This window comes from Carcharodon carcharias, chromosome 10, assembly GCF_017639515.1.
Source record: "Carcharodon carcharias isolate sCarCar2 chromosome 10, sCarCar2.pri, whole genome shotgun sequence".
NCBI lineage: Eukaryota > Metazoa > Chordata > Chondrichthyes > Lamniformes > Lamnidae > Carcharodon > Carcharodon carcharias.
Genome location: NC_054476.1, coordinates 162,583,049 through 162,601,563, shown reverse-complemented (window position 1 = coordinate 162,601,563; position 18,515 = coordinate 162,583,049). Strand labels below are relative to the sequence as shown.

Sequence of the window (18,515 nt, the reverse complement as noted above, 5' to 3'; positions counted from 1 at the left end):
TGGCTTGGAGGGGAACTTCCAGGTTGTAGTCTTCCTGTGCATCTACTGCCCTTGTCCTTCTAGGTGGTAGAGGTCGTGGGTTTGGAAGTTACTGTCGAAAGAGCCTTTGTGAGTTGCTGCAGTCCATTTTGTAGATGATGTACACTGCTGCCACTGTGTGCCTATAGTGGGGGGAACATATGTTTAAGGTGATGGGCAGGGTGCTGAGCAAGTGAGCTGCTTTATTCTGGATGGTGTTCAGCTTCTTCAGTATTGTTGGAGCTGCACTTACCCAGGCAAGTGGAAAGTACTCCATCACATTCCATCATGCTCTTGATTGCCATCTAGTGAATTTTGCTACACACGTGTGCATAAGGAAGTCTGGGAAGGACAGGACTAAGTTTGACTACATACCCTCATACAGTCAAATAACCTGCTTGCTAATCACTATCAAGGATCAACAATAAATAATGGCACTTGGGTGAGATACTGGCATGCCCTCAGTACCCAAGAAATTGTATACTAGCAAGGAATCACACCTTCAAGAAGGAAGCTAAGAGTCCTAAAAATAAGCAAATTAAAATGACTTTTGGCTGTTTAATCTGGGCTAAATTGAAACCTAGGTCACAGAGATAATCCTTGCACAACCTTAGTTGCAAAGATCAGGATATTTACTAAAGTGGCAGAATGGATAGAAAGCTTGGTTGGCAGGAGTAGCATGCAGTGTAGCCAGGGATCTGTGTTGGGGCATTTCTTGATTTCAGCATCAAAGAACTATCAGAATTTGCTGGTGATACAACGCTAAGAGTCATGGCAAACTATGAGGAAGGACACAGGAAACTGCAGAAGCACATAGACAGATTGGGTGAGATGGCAGATCTGTACCAAATGCACAATTATGGTGCATATTTTGCAAGAAGGATAGAGATTTAAAAAGATATCACAGACTGGATTTATGCTGCAAATACAAAATGTGTCAAACAGCTTCCTGGAGTGGTTTTGTATTTCATACCTTTAGTGAACTTGGTTGTCTCCTGCCAATGCCACTTGAAATGAGCACTCAAAGATATCAACTTTGGCTTAATAGTAGCACTCTTAAAGGTTGTGGGTACAAGCCCTACTCTTGAGACTATGCTGATAATTTAGTGTAGCACCATAGAGCAATCCACCTTTCAGAGGAGATGTTAAACCAAAGCCATCTTCTCTCTCAGGTGCACAAAAGAGATGTCACGGCACCAATCAAAAAAGAGCATTAGATTTCTCCTGTTAACTTGATCAATAGCTTTCCCTTAACCAACATTACTAAAAGAGATATTCTCCTCATTAATCTCATTCTTGTTTGTAGGATCTTACTCAGCATTAATTGACTACCATATTTCCCAACATTGCAATAGTGACTACACTATGTGTTTCCTCTAGGAATGCACACGAGACAAACATCAACTGTTGCTGGAGGACCAGCAACACGGTAAAAGATGTTTTTTGGTCTGCCCAAAATCGGTTGGTCTTCCAGTGCAAAGGGCTGTCCATGACCAACTGTTGCAGATGGTACATCCCAAGGTCCAGAACTACATACAGAAGGATGTGCACTAAAACTTGGGGCAACAGTCACAAAAGCTCAGTGGGGAAAAGCTAGAGTCTAAGACCCTCTTACCATAGTACACCGAGGGATTGGAACCCATGTAAAACCCCTCAGCCTGTTTGACATGAAATGTACATTGTAAATATAATTGTAAGTTTAGTGAGGCACCTCAGAATGCCACATACTGTATTGAAAGAAATTGAACAGTATTTTACTTTATGTAATGTCAAATTTGAAGTTATATAATGTACTTTTAAAATTTTATGAATTTTGAAAAAAAAGTTGTACCTCAAAAACAATTAGTTAGTTAAGAAGAGCTTTGGAACATCCTAAGGTAGTGAAACTTCTGATAGAAATGTGAGCTGTTTCTTTCATCTTGAGATGAAAATTTCAGCATTGGTCCTTCAGACAGATTTTCATTTAAGGTTACGTCTGTAGATGCAAGTCTTTAATTTCCCTATCTTGATCAGCCCCATGTTTGATTGAAATATGTAAATTAGAATATAATTAGTACATATTTACAAATTAAAATTAAAAAACTTATCTCTTATTAAATAGCTTCAATTAAAACCTTCCTGAGACCATTGTGCAAGGAGTAGAGTACGGTAATGCTTGAAACTATGACAGTTCTTCATTATATGTTTTCACATGATTTTAAAGCAAAATTGGCTATGACAGAGTTCCTTTGTCCTGATGGAGAGATAATAGCAAAGCAAGGCTATCACCAGTGGAATTACATATCTATACTTGCATTGCATATTCTCTCACTCTAGAAATCACTTCAAGTTTTTGAAAACTTAAGTTCATGAAAACTTATGGGCTTCTGCCATTTACTCAGATTATTCACAGAGTAAAGCTGTATATATGAGAACAGATAATTGTTTCATATGTCAAGTGTCAAGAATACATGAAACTCAGCAAATAACCAGAAAAGCACTGTTCATATCCTATCTACCTGAATGGTATAATTAATTAATTACATAATTGCCAGCCTATTAGGAAAGATTATTTTGGATCTGTTGTGTTAGTCCACGCTTTTGGGAATCCTACAAGTCCTTGATTGTTTCCCTTATATCTTCAGTTCCCTGCTTCCCTAGTTGTTGACACATTGTTTCACCGCCCACGTAAAATGGCACCGTGCCCCCAATCGGGGGTGCCAATCGGAGGCGTGCCCGCACGCACCGGCTCCTGAACGTCCTCCCCCAACAGGGGGAAAGTTTTCCCCATGTTTCTTTTTTTAATGATGCACACATGCCGTCGACATTGTAGCTGAGCTAACTTTATTGATAACACATTTTCTTAACATGAACACATATCTGCAGTGTCTGAGCTCTGTCAAGATAGGCTACAATCTGACCTTCAACCCCCCAGGTCAGGTGACCCCGTATATAGTACAGAGTACTGCATAGTATCTAATACTGGAGTCCACAGCCACAATCAGCTATTATCATGACAACAATCTTATATTGATGGCGTCTAGTTATGCTCTTCCCCACAAGACCACAAAAGAGAACGCCCTCTCTGCATCCACACTATCATTCTTAATATATCCATTCTTTGCAGTGAGAGGGAGTCATGTAGTTGAATGCCCACATTATGCTCATCAGAGAGCCAATTATAAGAGTCCAGTTGGAACTGCTATGAAGTATGCACATCAAAATTGTACTGATAGGTTGGATTGCATCCAAGCAACATAACTGCTCTTATTTTCCTTCTATCTGAAGCAAAATGAGGCAAGTTCTGTGAACTCGTGTGTAATCTCCTGCCAGATTTTCCTTCCTGCACTCCCCCGAGGTGATGCTTAACAACCAAGCTTTGAAACCCAAATACTACACCCACGTTTCTTCAAATTGGTAGATAAGGGTCAGAATTTACAATTTACTAAATTTTGATTTGTTTTTTTAAAATAAAAAATGTTGAAATGGAAGTTCCTGTAGATTGACAACTTACAGATAAATGCTATTAACTGTTATTTTTATCAAGACTCCTGAATGGCAACAGGCCCATGTAGTGTGATAAAGTAACAAACTGTGGCCAGCTAGTTGAAGTTACAATTTTATTATCTCTGTAAGACAGCAGAGATTACTTTTATTGGTAAAAGGAATGACATGAGTTACAAATATTGAAAGTAATGGAAATGAAAAAAAGAGACAAAAACTGAATGCTGTGGTGTGCATGTGAGGTTTGTCAAAGGTGTCTGCATCCCTGAGTAAGACACAGCGGAGAGTTTTCCACACTGCAGGTCATCCATTCCCCGTTTTCCCAAGATCATATTCAGGGCCACAAAAAAAAAATTATTCAGAATGCACTCTGAAGGGAGAGCTGAGAAACATACGCTGGACTAAAACTAGAAGTCATTATTACTTAATGATTCAAGAATAATTGAAATTAGCCAGCAAAAGAAGATAATGTCATGGACTTTAAAATGACATGATAATTTAAAAATGGGAAATGATATATAACAATACTTCTTGCTGGAAAGGTGATTTTCAATTTCTGTGGGCCTGATATGAAAACAATAAAATTATTCCCGTGGCTGTCTAAAAGCATGATTTATTTTAGTTTATAAACTCAAAGCAGCCCCTTTTGTACCATTGCTGGTCCTTCACACGGCGCATGGACTGAATCAAAGGTTGTTGAGCACCCCATTCATTCCAGTGCTTGTATGTTCCACACTCTAGCACATACTGATATCCTCTGTAGCCTGGATATTCATAGCCAACCCATCTATAAAGTGCAAAAGAACAAAATAATTGATTAAAGGGCAAGTCTCCAATTATATCACCAAGTAAATACAGTGAATGCTGCCACTTGTACGCATTGGATAAAATATAACAACTCAAATCTGTGACTGCATCAATTGTGTATATGTACATATATGCTGTAAACTATGCTTAGAAGTGAAAAAGAATGAAATGAATGGTCAGTGATAGAGAATTGATATGGCTGGCTCTCAAATTGGTGCAACTGCATTAACCGCATTTTTTGTACAAACAAGTATATTTTTCTTGTAAAATGGTGTATGACTTTCACATTGCATATCTTTTTCAGCGCTACATATATACAAACTATTAAGATTTACTTGGAATTTATTGATAAACAATAGCTGTAGGATGGCAGCAAATTGACACTGACAGAAGCTGTGTAAGAGACGGTGCGGTGGGCTCTCGAAGCTGGAGGGGAACAACGTACAAGCGGAAAAGCAACAGGAAATATAAGAAAAAAAAAGTCCTGTTCATTCAAACAATAAAACAAATAAAAATCTTGGTGAAAAATTACTACTTTTAACCCAAATAGACTGAAGGCATTCTGAAAGAAAATATATGAATTTTTGTAATGAATTTTGGACTAACAGCCTACTGCACAACTTGTAAAGAGTATTACAAGTATTTTGTTTCCTGCTTAAATTATTATTTCATGGCCTCTTTTAAATGATCAGCATCAAACCATAAGTGAATCTGCTCTCTTGCCAAGTACATTAATTTTTTTAAACTTCGGAATTGAAGTGTTTTACTGTGTTAATATCAGCATTATTTCTCAAGCATTCATCCTCCACCCACCGTAACACCCTTCAGCTGTTACAGTTCCATGAGTTCTCAAACTTGTGTACCGCATCACGTCTGTCCTAAAAGGTCCTTGCATTCATTCTGAATTCCTCAAGGTCTTATTCCATCTTATTTTCACAATCTTCTCCAGTCATATGTCTCAGTTCACAATCCTCCCTCAGGATGGCTCCTTATCTACTCAACCCCTTCACGCAATCATCAGAGGCAGATCTTTCAGCCACTCTGTATGGCTGCTGCTTTGAAGTCTTGTGCAAAATCCAACTTGCCTCGCAATTTCTTTCCCTTATTCCAAAAATCTCCTTGGCCAAGCCTTTGTTTCCTTCTTGCATTCTTCCCAAATCCTGTTTTGCATCCTCCTCCTTTCCTTTGACCAGTGTTCTGAGCAGTTCTTCTGATATACCATATAAATGGTTGTTGCATAAAACTAATACTTAAATGTGATTTCTTTGAGATACTAAAGATAATTTGGGTTTTTTTTTAATTTTCAAAAAAGGAGACCCAATTTTAAAAAATGAGGAAAGGATTGTTACTCACGTTCCACCAATGACTTTAATACTGGCAACTCTGTCCTGGAAACCATAGGCCCACAGGCTGGGAATGTCCTCATCACAGATCTCCATTTTTCTTCCATCAAAGTTGGCACATTCATGAAGACATATTTTGTGGTCCTGGCCATCCTATAATGATTTTGCAGTTTTAAGAATTCTACATGATTTCATTGCATTATTTACAAAAAAAGTACATGTTGTTCTGGCTTCATTTAAAGTAAATCTTAAACTTTAGATTATGATCACTAATCCCAAGATGTCCCCTCATGCTTACGCCTCTTATCAGTTTCAGTTCATTACCCATTATTAACAGCACTTCCTTTCTGGTTGGGCTGCCGACATATTCATCTCAATTTTCCCCTCGGCGATTTGGGGGCAGGGCCCGCTCGCTGAGGGGAAAATGATGTGGGATGATGTCGGGAGGAACCATTTAAATCTTCAGGAAGGCGGGCAGACAGCGAAATCAGCTGTCCACCCGCCGACCTGTCAATGGCCAATTAAGGCCATTGACTGGCTCATTAATATCATTAAAGACCCTGCCCTGTCCAAGCTTAAGGCTGGCGGACAGGCCAGGAGCCCCAGCGGGCTCCAGATTATTCATGAAACTTCATCCACTGGCGAGATGAAGTTTCATGTCCATTTTTCAAAAATGTAATAAACTTTATTGTGTTTCTTATTAACATGTCCCATCTCGTGTGACATTGTCACATGAGGGGGACATGTTAATAATTTTAATATTTCTCTATCTTTTGACTTTTCTTACCTGTCAGGAAACTCCCTAAGACAGGACTTTGCCTCAGGGAGCAGTGCGCTAATTCGTGTGTGTGCCCGAAACAGCGCACTTTGATTTATGGGGATTCCCTCCCCCGACCCCCGCACAGGAAGTGCATAGCGCTTCCTGTCGGGCAGGCTGCTGGGCGGGGCCTTAATTGGCCTGTTCACTCAAAATGGCGGCTGCCCACCCACCACCGAGCCAGTGGGGCCCACCAAGGGCAAAATTCTGCCCATTGAGTTAGAAAGAAATCTTGTTTACCCTGTAAAAACTCCATCCCTTCTGCCCTTTCACCCCATCTCCGTCAGTTTATGTGGTAGCAGCTGAAATCTTCCATGATTAATGATTCTATGGGGAAACTTTTCTCCCCGTCGGGGGTGGGGAGGGGGTTTGCGTGGGAGCGTAGCCACCATTTTACATGGGCAGGCCAATTAAGGCTCGCCCAGCGTGATGCGCACGCAGAAGCGCTGAGCGCTCCCTATGCAGGCTGCGGGGGAAGGGTATAGGCTGAGTCAGGGCCTCTCAGAAATCTCCCTAAGAGCTGCCTCAGGGAGATTAGTTTGATTTTTAAAAATTTTAATAAAGAAAAAAAAACCTCTAAGACATGTCCCCTCAGGTGACAGTGTCACATGAGCTGGGACACGTCAATGAACTTAAATGCTCTATTCAATTTATAAACACTTCATGAAACCTCATCCCGCCTGTGGATGAGGTTTCATGAGAAATGCGAAGGCTGCCTGGGCTCTTAGTCTGCCCCCCCCCACCCACCCACCCGCCGACCTTAAGGTTGGACGGGCAGCTGTTAAGTATTTCAGTTGATACTTAAATGGCCTTAATAAAAGAACAGGAAAGTTGTGTGCGGCACATGCGCCAAGTGCATTCACCTGGCAGTGTTTCCCCTACAGACTGATGCTCTTGGCAGCTCGGTGGGCACACAGCCAACTCCGGTACGCGCTCGCTGAACTAAAAATCGCAATGACATGGGACACACGCCCGATGTCACCGTGCATCATTTTACACCCCCATTCGCCGACCCAAAGATTCCGGTCTATGCTTTTTGCTCACTTCATATATTTGCCTACATATTTCTCCCTCCACTTCCCTTCCCTTATTTGGTGGCCTGATACCAATCATCCCTTTGCATCCTTCATCTCAATCTATTTGGGTTTGCTTTCTATCTCTTTGCTGGCCACGTCCTTTCTCACTTTCATATTGAGCTGAATTTTCCCCTGGACAGCAGGAACCCGACATTGGGGCTACTTCCAGCTTCCCAGCCTGTGCATTTTGGTGTCGCGCCTGCTCGCTTAATTTTATGGGAGGCAGTCAATTAGTAGGCCCGCCTCTGCTCTCCAAGCAGGGACAGTGGAATGGTCATGGATGCGGGACAGCCAATTGGAGGGGCCAAAGGGAAGGTCAACCGGCAGCCCCACTAGGGAAGGTGAGCGCTGCTCAGGCAGACATGGAGAAAGAGGGTACCACAAGATGGAGGTGCTGACCTCATGATCCAGACAGCATGCAGAAAGTGAGGGCCAGAGCTGCCAAGGGCATCCGTCTGTACGGGAAACACTGCCAGATGAATGCACTTGGCGGGTGTGTCACGTACAACTTTCCTATTCCTTTATACAGAGATACATAAAATCATATGATGGTGCTTCAACCCCCAGCCTTGAAGCCGCTCCTGATACATTGCCTGGCTCCGGGCACAGCATGGGCTCATGCGGCGTTCATAACATTTCATTGAAGTGCAAAAATTTGGGGTGAATTGCCCTTTTAAGTACCTTAATTGGCTACCTGTCATTGCAGAGCGGGTAGCTGTAGCCACTAAGAGCCCCTGCCCTGGGAGTCAGGAACACGTAGGGGGAGCCAACCCGACGAGCTGTGTTCTAAATTTCCAAGCGCTCCCACCTCCAAAGCTTCCTCGTGGGGCTGGGAAAATTCCAGCCATTATTTCTGACTAACATCAACCCAACCACCATTTCAACTTTTAGGATCTTTTAAATTCATTATCGCCAGCAATATTTAACTGCCAATCTTATCTAGTTTCCAGTAGTCTCCATTATCCCTATTAGTCTATTTCTTCACTTTGGATTATTATCTCTAATTCTCCAGTTTTGTTGCTGATGCTTTGTGTATTGTTATACAAGCAATTTAAGATGCACTTATATTACATTACCCCTGCTTTATTCTCCCATTATCTCTTTTTGTACTCTGACTTTTGCTCTCTCATCTCTTTTTCTTATCGTCATCATTATCAAGTCCTATTTTCCCTTGGTCTCATACCAGTTCAGATGCAGTGCATCCCTGTGGTACAGCTCTATTATGTCTCAAAACTGGTGCCAATATGCCATGCAACTGGAACCCATCTTTCCAATACCATTCTCTCAGCCATGCATTTATATCCCTAACCGGTTTACCCCTATATCAACTAACACACCAGAGATTACCATCTTCAAAGTCCTGCTCTTTAATGTGATAATGCAGATATTATATATTATTCTATATTATAACTTCTTCTAACTCTCTCGGGAATTATATGATAAAGATTTAATAATGTTCCATTTCAAACAGCAAGATGCAATTTAAAAAAGAAAATTGTATTCATTGGGCCCAAAGTTCAGATTCATAGCTCTGCTGCAGTAAGGAAGCTGGAGTGGGCTGCAGAGTATCCCTGTGATCTCAAGCATGACCTCCTCATGTCTTATGCTGTAAGGGTGCTATTGGGAGCATGGATGCCTGTACCAGAAGTGTCCCACCTGGCCAGATTTTGCCATCCAGCTGATTTGATGCACAATTTACAAACCTGGACCCCACAAATTCATTCAACGCAGTTGCTTGTTTTTGCACCAAAGATTAGACAAACAGCCGCAAGCGGGATCCATCTCTATATTATTTTAAAGGCCTGGTACCCAAATTGCAGGTGAGGCGACTTACACTGACTTCAGCCATTGGAAAGTCTCCGGAAGCACTCGGGACTATTTTTGGAGATGTTGTGCTGAGTTGCTGGATTTAGTAGGCGGTGCATCCTCACAGGAAGGGCAGCAGATTTGGTAACCTGTCCACACAAAGGCTGCAACAGGTATGGGGGCTGCAGTTACAGTGCGTCTGCACCATGACAGGGAGGTCAAGCAGGGACTGCGGAGAGGGGGGATGGGGTGGGGGGGGGGGGGAAGTTCTGTGCAATGCCCTCTGCCAAGTTGGAGCCAGACAGCTCCACACGCCTTGACAGTCACAGTAGACTCTCTGGCGGACCAGACAATTCACCCAGCATTTTGGTATACCCCTGTCTGAGCCCCCTGTAGAAGAACTCACCTGTGACTTCGCCCTCCGGAGAGCTGGCATGTGAAATATCCTTTCCCCCAATCTGGCTGCAGCCTACTCATGCCTGGTGACTTATCACATACAGATCCCAATTCCGCACTAGCATCTAAGGTACATGCCGTGCCAGTATCTGAGCTGGTGGCCATGAGTGTCAGATCAAATGGCTGTGCTTCATCAACAGCTATGTGGTGTTAACTCTCTCTCTTCCTCCTGGGTGTGCAGCAGCTGGCAGACAGCAGTCCTTGGGTGTCTAAAAGCTGAGAGTTGGAAAGGGGAAGGTTGGAAATAGGGAAGTGGGGTGGGGTGTAAAACAAAGAGAGCCATGGGCACACCATCAGCAGCTTGCACATCATATCAGGTAGCAAGATGATGGTGAGCTTGAGAAGTGGCAAAAGGCAGGAATATATTGTCATCCTCCATGATCTCAGTGGCACTGTCTGCCTTAGGATCTGTCACAGACAGCCTCAGAATGCTTCGAACCATCTCCTCTGCAGGGCTCAGGAGGAGCAGGCGTTTTATCCTCAGCCAGTTCTGATGTTCTCCCTTCCATTATGTCTACCTTGTCCTGCAACAAAGAGGGCAGATGTCAGTGATTGTGCTGCACCATTTTTCATTGGTGCCTCCCACAGCTGAAAAGCTGGAGTTATGTGGAGGAAGTGGGACCTGGCTGTGAGGCTGTCGTCACTGTGTGAATGTGTGTGAAGGTGAGAGTGAGTATCTGAATAGAATAGCGTGTGAGATGTGAGTGCCAGGGACTGCTGAGTGATGCTGGTGCTTTGGGAAGTGTGAGAGGTTGGTGGCATAGTGGTTAGGAGATGTCATGTGAAGATGCATTCGTTGACCTTAACCATCTACACGAGGACATTAAAATCCTTGTGGCACCATTGCCAGGTCTTCAAGGCCAGATTCCTAGCATTGATCACCCACTCCCATTCCCTTCAGAGGGTAGTCCTGAAGGGCCTCCTGTCCATCTCCACCATAAATGCCTCCAGTGCCACATCAGTTAACCTAGGAACACCTTTACCTGGTGCTCCATCTGTGCAACTCCTACATGTAGCCAGTGCCAGTACAGGCAGCCAGCAGCAGCTCCCTTCCGCTGAGTGCAGGTCCCCTTTAAGAGGGGCAGACTACCTTTAAGAGGAGCCAGCTGATTGCACCACATGTTATTAGCATACTCTGCTAGGCCTCTGCTGAGCACTCAGGCAGCCAGCTGCGTGGTCCCGCTCAAACCAATGTTACAATCGGGTAAGTGAGGAGGCAGCACCAAGTTTACATGCTGCTACCCTCAACTCAATGGACATGGACAGATTGCAAACCATGGTCCTCATATCCAGAAACAGGCCATAATCACTTTTTAGCCTTTTTTAAAATGGAATTCATTACAGAAGTATAATATAAAGTCTTGCAGTAAATCTCTTCTTACCATTTTGACAGGTCTGAAAGACATCATACAGTCAGTGCGATAGCTATTGGACCAGGAATCCCAACGAGGATATTCTCCCTTCTCCAGCATGAACATCTCACCACAGAAGTTCTGCTGTTCATAACCCACCCACCTGAAAAATAAATGATTGCAATAAGATGTTTGTCCTTTGCAAATAGCAAAATGAAACCAATTTAATACTTTATAAACAAGTGCTTTATAAAATGTTTGGTGTGCTAAAAGTTTCACATGGAATAATTAGAAGCATGCAACTTTGTCAGTGGTCATTGAGAGCACAGCAGACCGAACAGGGACATCTGAAAACAATTTCCAAATGTACGAAAATTACGTCTATGTAACCATTCGAAATTCTGATTCTGAAGTAGCACATTTTCGGAAAAGGAACAGAAAGTAGAAATGCAGCTTAAGTTGTATAATTTCCAGTGGAGTAGAAAAATGGCAAAACTTAGGGGTGTAGGTCGGAATATTTCTGAGGCGGTGGAAGTCCTGCCACCAGGGACAAAAGCTGGAGGCCGCCCTACTTCAGTGGTCAGCGGGACACAGGGCCGCATTTTGCCGGCAGCAACCAAACAAGTGGCTGCCGCTTAGGCTGCCATCCAATTAAGCGTGGTGGTCTGCCCTCAAGAAGGCCGGCACCTCAGCAGCACCACTGCGAGCTGTGGCCATTGCTGTAACTGCACCTGGAGGACGAAGGCACAACAACACTGGCCACGCACCCTTGAAGACAGGTATGTGGGGTCTAGAAGCACTGGGGCTAGCGATCATGGTTGGGGGTGGCGGTTGCTGAGGGCATTTGGTATGATGCTTCAGGGGCAGCTATATTTGATTGGGGTTCCTCCATGGCCTATAGAGTGCCCAAAAAGGAGCCCCCCCCCCACCCCCGAATCTGCTAAGAGGCTGCCAGAGAAGCAGGAAGGTGTAGGGCAAACTACCTGATGCCTTCCCACACGACTTTGCCAACCTTCCCTTCTCCCAGCCCATTCCCAAAAATCCAGCCTGTAGACACAAGCCTTTGAAATAAAGATGCTTGAGGCACTGAATAATAGGAAGTGAAACTGAAACAAGACGTAATGTTGGTTAGGCTATAGTATTGTGTGCAGTTTGTGCTCCCCATTACAGAAAAAAAATTCAGATTTGTGAAAAAGGTTCAATGTAGATTTATTAGGCTGATACCAGGAATAAGAAATTATATATACGGCTGTTGGTTACAGTTCGGTAGGTCTGAAGGAGTCTTCATATTCATACGTAGGTTAACTGTAAGTCTTTGTTGACTCTTAGAACAATTTACAAATACACAGTAAAGGGTACAAGCTAGGATCTGTCTCCATGCTTGCTGGTACACACAGCTCTGTCCAACATTCAACTCACCCTGGGTGCAGATCATGTGCTCTATGTGGGCGGTACTCTATTCAGTCCCACGTTACCTATATGTGCCAGACCCTTACATTACACATCCTCCCCAGTCTTTATCCAATGTATTTTAAATGATTATAGTTTACCTTGGGCTGTAAATTCCAACTAGCATCGGAAAGTGCTGGCCTGCAGGAATTAAGAGAAATAAATGCCTACCTTACACGGTCCTGAAAATTATGCTGGCCCTTCTGATCGCCAGAGCTGCTTGGGGCCTGCATTGAAAGACTCCTCGCGGCCCCAGTGAGGTGCAGCTCCGGAGGAGGTCATGCCCCCTTTTTTACAACACTAAACTTACCTGCTTTACGGCAGCTAAAGGGCTAGAGAGATTTACAGGCCAGTGGGGGAAGGTTAAATGTCAAAGGTACGTGGATAGGATTTGGAGGGTGGGGGGGTCCGGGAGAGGGTCTGGGGGTGGGGGCGGGGTCAGTCTGAGATCTGGGATCTGGAGAGAGGTCAGTCGGAGGTCCGGGACTGTGGGAGCGGGAGGTCTTGGGAGGGTAGGGTGGGTTTGGGGGAGGGGCGGTTGGGGTTCCTGGGGGGGTGGGGGGGTGCAGGGACTCAGAGGTCCTCGGTCAGAGGTTGGTGGTGGTTGTATGGGGAGTGGGGGGTTTGTGGAGGTCCGGGGGATTGGAGGGGTTGAAGGGGCTGTGTGGGGTGGTCCAAGATCGGGGGGTGGGGTGGGGGAGGTCAGAGGTGCTGGGGGTGGGGGGGTCGAAGTCTGTGGTGAGTGGGGGAGGCGGCGGGGTAGGTCTGAGGTCCTGAGGGGGGGTGAGAGGATTGGAGGTCAGGAGGGATGGGGGGTCAGAGGTCAGGGGTTGTGGGGGGTGGAGGGTGTCGGCAGTTGCAGGGATGGGAAGATCGGATGTCGGAATTGGGGGGTTGGGGATTGGAGGCGTCGGGGGGGGGGGGGGGGGTGGGGAGACTCCTGTGAGTAGGGTTGGGGGTGCGAGGGGTATCCTGTGGGTGAGGAGTGCAGTCAGGGGTTGTGGGAGCAGCCCTGTGGGATTGACCTGGGTCTTTACAATAGTTACCCAGACGTTAGAAGAGCTTCTAATTCTTCTAACCTTTTCTGAGTAACTATTGGTGTAACCCTGGATGGTTCCCAGCACAAGGCAATTGTCCAGAGGAACTGTGCACTTCTGGGCAATTGCTGTGCAAATCCTTACTTAGGAACTTCCGAGAGTGATTCCCCAATGCACCTTTGGGGTAACCCCCAAATACGACACTGGGAAGCTTGGAGTTTGCGGCCCCTTATGTCTTACATAGTCATTGCCATCATACATGTACACTGTCATTATTACATTAGCACTAGCCCATCTCCTCCCTTCAAGTCCTTGAATTCAAAGATTTGGGCTGTCTGGAGGCCTTATAACCCTTCCATATCTCATTCGCACTGCTGTCGGAGGAGTGGTAGACTCTGTCGCTGCTGATTCTTCCTCTAGGTTTGGAAGGTGGTTGCTACCCTAACTTGTTTCTTGCAGGGTGGACAAGCATTGTGTTAGTCTCCTTGTTGTTTCTTTCGCTTCCTCTGTCATCGTGAGGGTCATCATGATGTATGTGGAAGTTAATATTTCAAAAATGAAACACTCGTTCCCACTTGTTTCACAATTTTACCTAATTTTTTGATCACTTTCTTCTTTTCCAGTTGTTTTTCGAGTTTATGAATCTTTTCATTCAACTCAGCAACTACTCTAGTAAGTTGAGGTATATTTGTTTCAGAGTTACCTGCAGAACTAAGTTTGACAAGTTCACCAGGCATTCAATTCTGTTTAGAACCTTTCTTCAATGGTCACTGACTGCTTTTGGACTCTTTCAAATTACTCGTTAGATCGTCAATCTGTTTCAAAGAATTTCTCTTATCTGCTTTCAAAGTCTGCATTTGCTCTTCCATATTGCGAATCTCAACCTTCATGTTGTTCAGACTGGACCGAAGTTCATCAGTTTTGGATGTTAATTCTGCTTTCAAGCAACTGTTCTGATGCATCAGCAATTCTTTCTCCTGTTCCAGGCATTTTGCATGATGCTTACTAGAGACTTCTGATCTTTGATGAATGTGCTTCTACAAGTTCATCAATGAAACATTTTAAGTCCTTTTTCCAATGTTCTACTCCCTGTGAGCGACATTGCAGTGTTCTCATTAGTTCTCGTTTTTCCTTCACAAACTCATCTTTCGTACGCAAAAGTTGGTTCTCTATGCCGATCAGTTTTCCTTTGGCAGATCATAATTCCTCTGTGCTATCCGTCAAGCTCACATTCTGTAATTACACTTTGGCCAATTGTTTCTGAGACTCTTCATTCTCTTTTGTGAGAAGTTCCACTTTCTCTTGCCAGCCTAGGTTCTCGATTTCCATTTCTCCATATACCTGTTTGGAAATTTTTCCAAGTTTTCTTCCAAATGTCTAACCATTTTCTTTAGTGCTGCCGTCTCACTCTCATACCTCTTGGCTTCCTCCTGGAACGTAGAACATTCCTGAGTCTTCTCTGCCAACCGGTTCGTCAGTTCCTTCAGAGTGACATTAAATTCATTTTGCTTCACTTCATAATTTCCCAGAGGAACAAACTTTAACCTGAGGAATCCTTGTAGCACATCAAGGTCCTTTAGCAGGTTTTCCTCTTCACTGTGAAGCGCAATTACTTTGTCTTGAGTTTTCTTGTAATTTAACAGAGTCTCATTGAGCTTGTGCCACTCTTCCTCCATGCAGCTGTTCAAGGTAGCCTTTATTCCATCATGTTGCTGTCAAATCCAGGGTTTTGCTTACCTTTAGATGGGTTTAAAAAGTCACGATTTTCCCAGAGTATTCAATTAATTATTTCTAAATATCTTCAGAGCAAGCTTCCATGCCACCTGTTAAGGCGCCAACTTGGGGATTGTGTTTTTATTGACAGCTTCTTTCAAGCTGCACGTCTCACTCTGAAATATTTAAAGATTTCTCAGGACTTGCTGTAGCCTGGAATTTTAAAAGATTCTGCTCACTTTTGTTAGGTCTGCTGAGTCTGTACGCTGGGATTTGAAGCTGGACTTTCAAGGGAAATGCAATGGACTCTTTGGTTACAGTAAGGAATTTTAAATCTTTGCCTTCAGCTTCCAAGCCTTTCTTTGGAGTTTTTTCTTGGCGATTTTTCCTCTGCACCTATGCTTCTGGAGCTTCTATTCAGGTTAGACTGCTTTGCTGAATTCGTTCTCAGTCTTCCTGTATTTGATTTTTTTCTGTGCATTTTCAGGGAGGTTTTGTGTTTTGCCACCATGTTGTAGGATGCTGGTTATAGTTCAGTAGGTCTGAAGAAGTCCATGTATTCATATGTAGGTAACTGTAAGTCTTTATTGACTCTTAGAACTATTTACAAACATACAATAAAGGATAAAAGCTAGTAGCTGGTACACACAGCTCTGTCCAATACTCAAACTGACCCTGGGTGTGGGTCATGTGCTCTCTTACATCACTGTGTGGGCAGTACTGTACTCAGTCCCATGTTAATCCTATATTTGCAGACCCTTATACTACTATGACAGGTGTAATGGCATCTGATGAAGCAAGCACGGTACAAAAGGATATCTATTTATAATATCAAATTTGAATATCTTCCTTATTTCAAGGGATGATTTTTGTTTGTCGTTCAACATGATATCAACAACTTGCATTTATATAACACCTTTGCCAGAGTAGAATTACCCGTGCTTCACAGGTACATGAGCGAACAAAATTTGAGTCACAGAAGGAGATTTAGTACAGATAATCAAAAGCTTACTCAAAAAGGCAGGTTGGAAAGGATATTTAAAAAGAGGAGAGAGAGGCTGGTGGGATATAAAGGGAATGCCAGAGCTTAAAAGCTGGGCAGCTACAATCACAGCCACCACTGATGGAGGGGTTAACATTGAGGATGCACAAGAGGCCATAACTGGAGGAAGGCAAAGATCTTGGAGGTTTTCAGGGATGGAGGTGGTTACAGGAATAGAAAGCGGTGAGGCCACAGAGGGACTGAGAATCTTAAAATCGAGCCATGGTGAGGCTGGGATTTAATATAGGTCAGTAAGTACAGGGATCACAGGTAACTGAGACTTGAGGTGAATTAGAATATGGGCAGCAGAGTTTTTAATGAGTTCAAGTTTATGGAGGTTGAAGATACAAAGCTGGCAGTAAAATCATCGGAATAGGCACATCTAGAGGTGACAAAGGCAGAGGGTTTCGGCAGCAGATGAGCTGAGGCAGGGGTAGAAACAGGTGATGCTACAGAGGTGGAAATAGGTGGTCTTGGTAATGGAGAAGATATGTGGTTGGAAACTCAACCTGGGATCAAATATGATAAATATGATGACATGGGGTTGGGAGGTGCATGTGCTGATCCCAGCTTCCTTGTGCTTTCTGTGTGGGAAAAATATGCAGCTCCCAGGCTCCTTCCATTCTGCGCTGAGTGGGAAAACACAGGCACCAGCCTCTTTACACTCTTGTGAGGGGGGGGGGGGGGGGGGGGGCGGCGGGAGAAGGAATACACAGTCCATTGCCTCCTTACACTCTGTGTGGGGACTGCACAAGACTCCTGCCTCCTTATAATTTGTTGGCAATGTTAGGAAGGGTGACGCAAACGTGTCTATTTAGCCTCAGACAACAGCCAGGGAGAGGGATGGAGTCAGTGACTAAGACAAGGAGTTTGTGGTAGGGATTGAAGGCACTGGCTTTGGTCTTTACAATGCTTAGCTGAAACAAACTTCTGCTCATCCATTGCTGGAAGTCGGACAAGTAGCGTGACAAATCAGTGGCAGTGGAGGGATTGCCAGAGGTGGTCATCAGTTGAGCTGAGTATCATTTTAATGAGGTCATAATCGATTCTACAATGTTGCAAAGTCTCTAGAATGTTAGAACATAAGAAATAGGAGCAGAAGGCCATACGCCCCATCAAGCCTGCTTGACCATTCAATAGCATTTTGGCTGAATTTCTACATTAACCTCACTTTCCCACTCTACACCCATATCCTCTGATTCATTAGTGCCCAAAGATTTATGAAGCTAAGTCTTGAATATACTCATCCAATCAGCATCCACAGCCCGCTGGGCTAGCAAATTCCAAAAATTCACAATGTTCTGAGTGAGTGTCATAAAGCAGTTAAGATTTGTTCCACAAATTATAAGCAGAGCTGTATAATGTTATTACTGTAGCACAAATATTTCTGCTGGCGTTTAATGTTAAGGATGAACTAACTGCTTTGGCAAGCTACCAGAGGGCTACTGCTCCACATGCAATCATACTGTGGAATACACTGAGAAAGCAGTGGTAAGATTCAGTAATACTCATGTTAATTTATGTGTAATCAAAATGTAAGTCTCTCATCTTCAGAAATTTAATATATTATAATAATTATGTATAGTAAGTATGTTGTGCATTCCTTATTTGAGGATGACCATTCTGTGACACATGTTACATCTGCAGCCATTCACTTTTACCATGGGATGGAACTTCATAAACTCCAGAAGCTGTTGATTCCCATACATATAGCATCGCGAATGAAGTCTACAGCAAATATGTTTCATCCTGACTTAGTATTAGCTCACTAGATGTGGGCTGAATCACAAGTAATCAGGACCCTATTGATTTAAAAAAAAAAGACTGGTTTAGCCCTGTAAAAGCGGGGAGAAACTCTCATGAGAGCATCGGAAAAGTTAACACACGGCTGAACTCCAGAAGCCACGATTAGATGGTCATAGGAAATACTTACGGTCCACATTCAACACGGATGGACCCCACTTTATCGAATCCCCGATCACAAATGTTCCTGCATTCTGTATTGATTTCCATTCTGCGACCTTGGAAGCTTTCATACTCATAGATGATAATCTGAGAACAAAATAGGAATGAATAAACCTCAATTACCATACAACTGAAGGTGAAGTGCAAATCA

The 18,515-nt window shown here is 43.7% G+C and overlaps 1 protein-coding gene across 4 annotated transcripts in view; it reads right to left on the bottom strand.

Moving 5' to 3' along the window:
- Nucleotides 1-3,603: 3,603 nt before the first annotated feature.
- LOC121283329 (beta-crystallin B3-like) overlaps nt 3,604-18,515 on the bottom strand; it is a 45,373-nt gene continuing 30,461 nt past the window's right edge. For all 4 annotated transcript variants that reach the window (XM_041197790.1, XM_041197792.1, XM_041197791.1 and 1 more), the window contains 4 exons: nt 18,333-18,451; nt 11,189-11,321; nt 5,662-5,804; nt 3,604-4,288 (listed from right to left, as the gene is read on the bottom strand). In XM_041197790.1, coding sequence (XP_041053724.1) covers nt 4,120-4,288; nt 5,662-5,804; nt 11,189-11,321; nt 18,333-18,451 — 564 coding nt within the window. In that variant the 3' untranslated portion in view covers nt 3,604-4,119. The remainder of the gene's footprint in view (nt 4,289-5,661; nt 5,805-11,188; nt 11,322-18,332; nt 18,452-18,515) is intronic.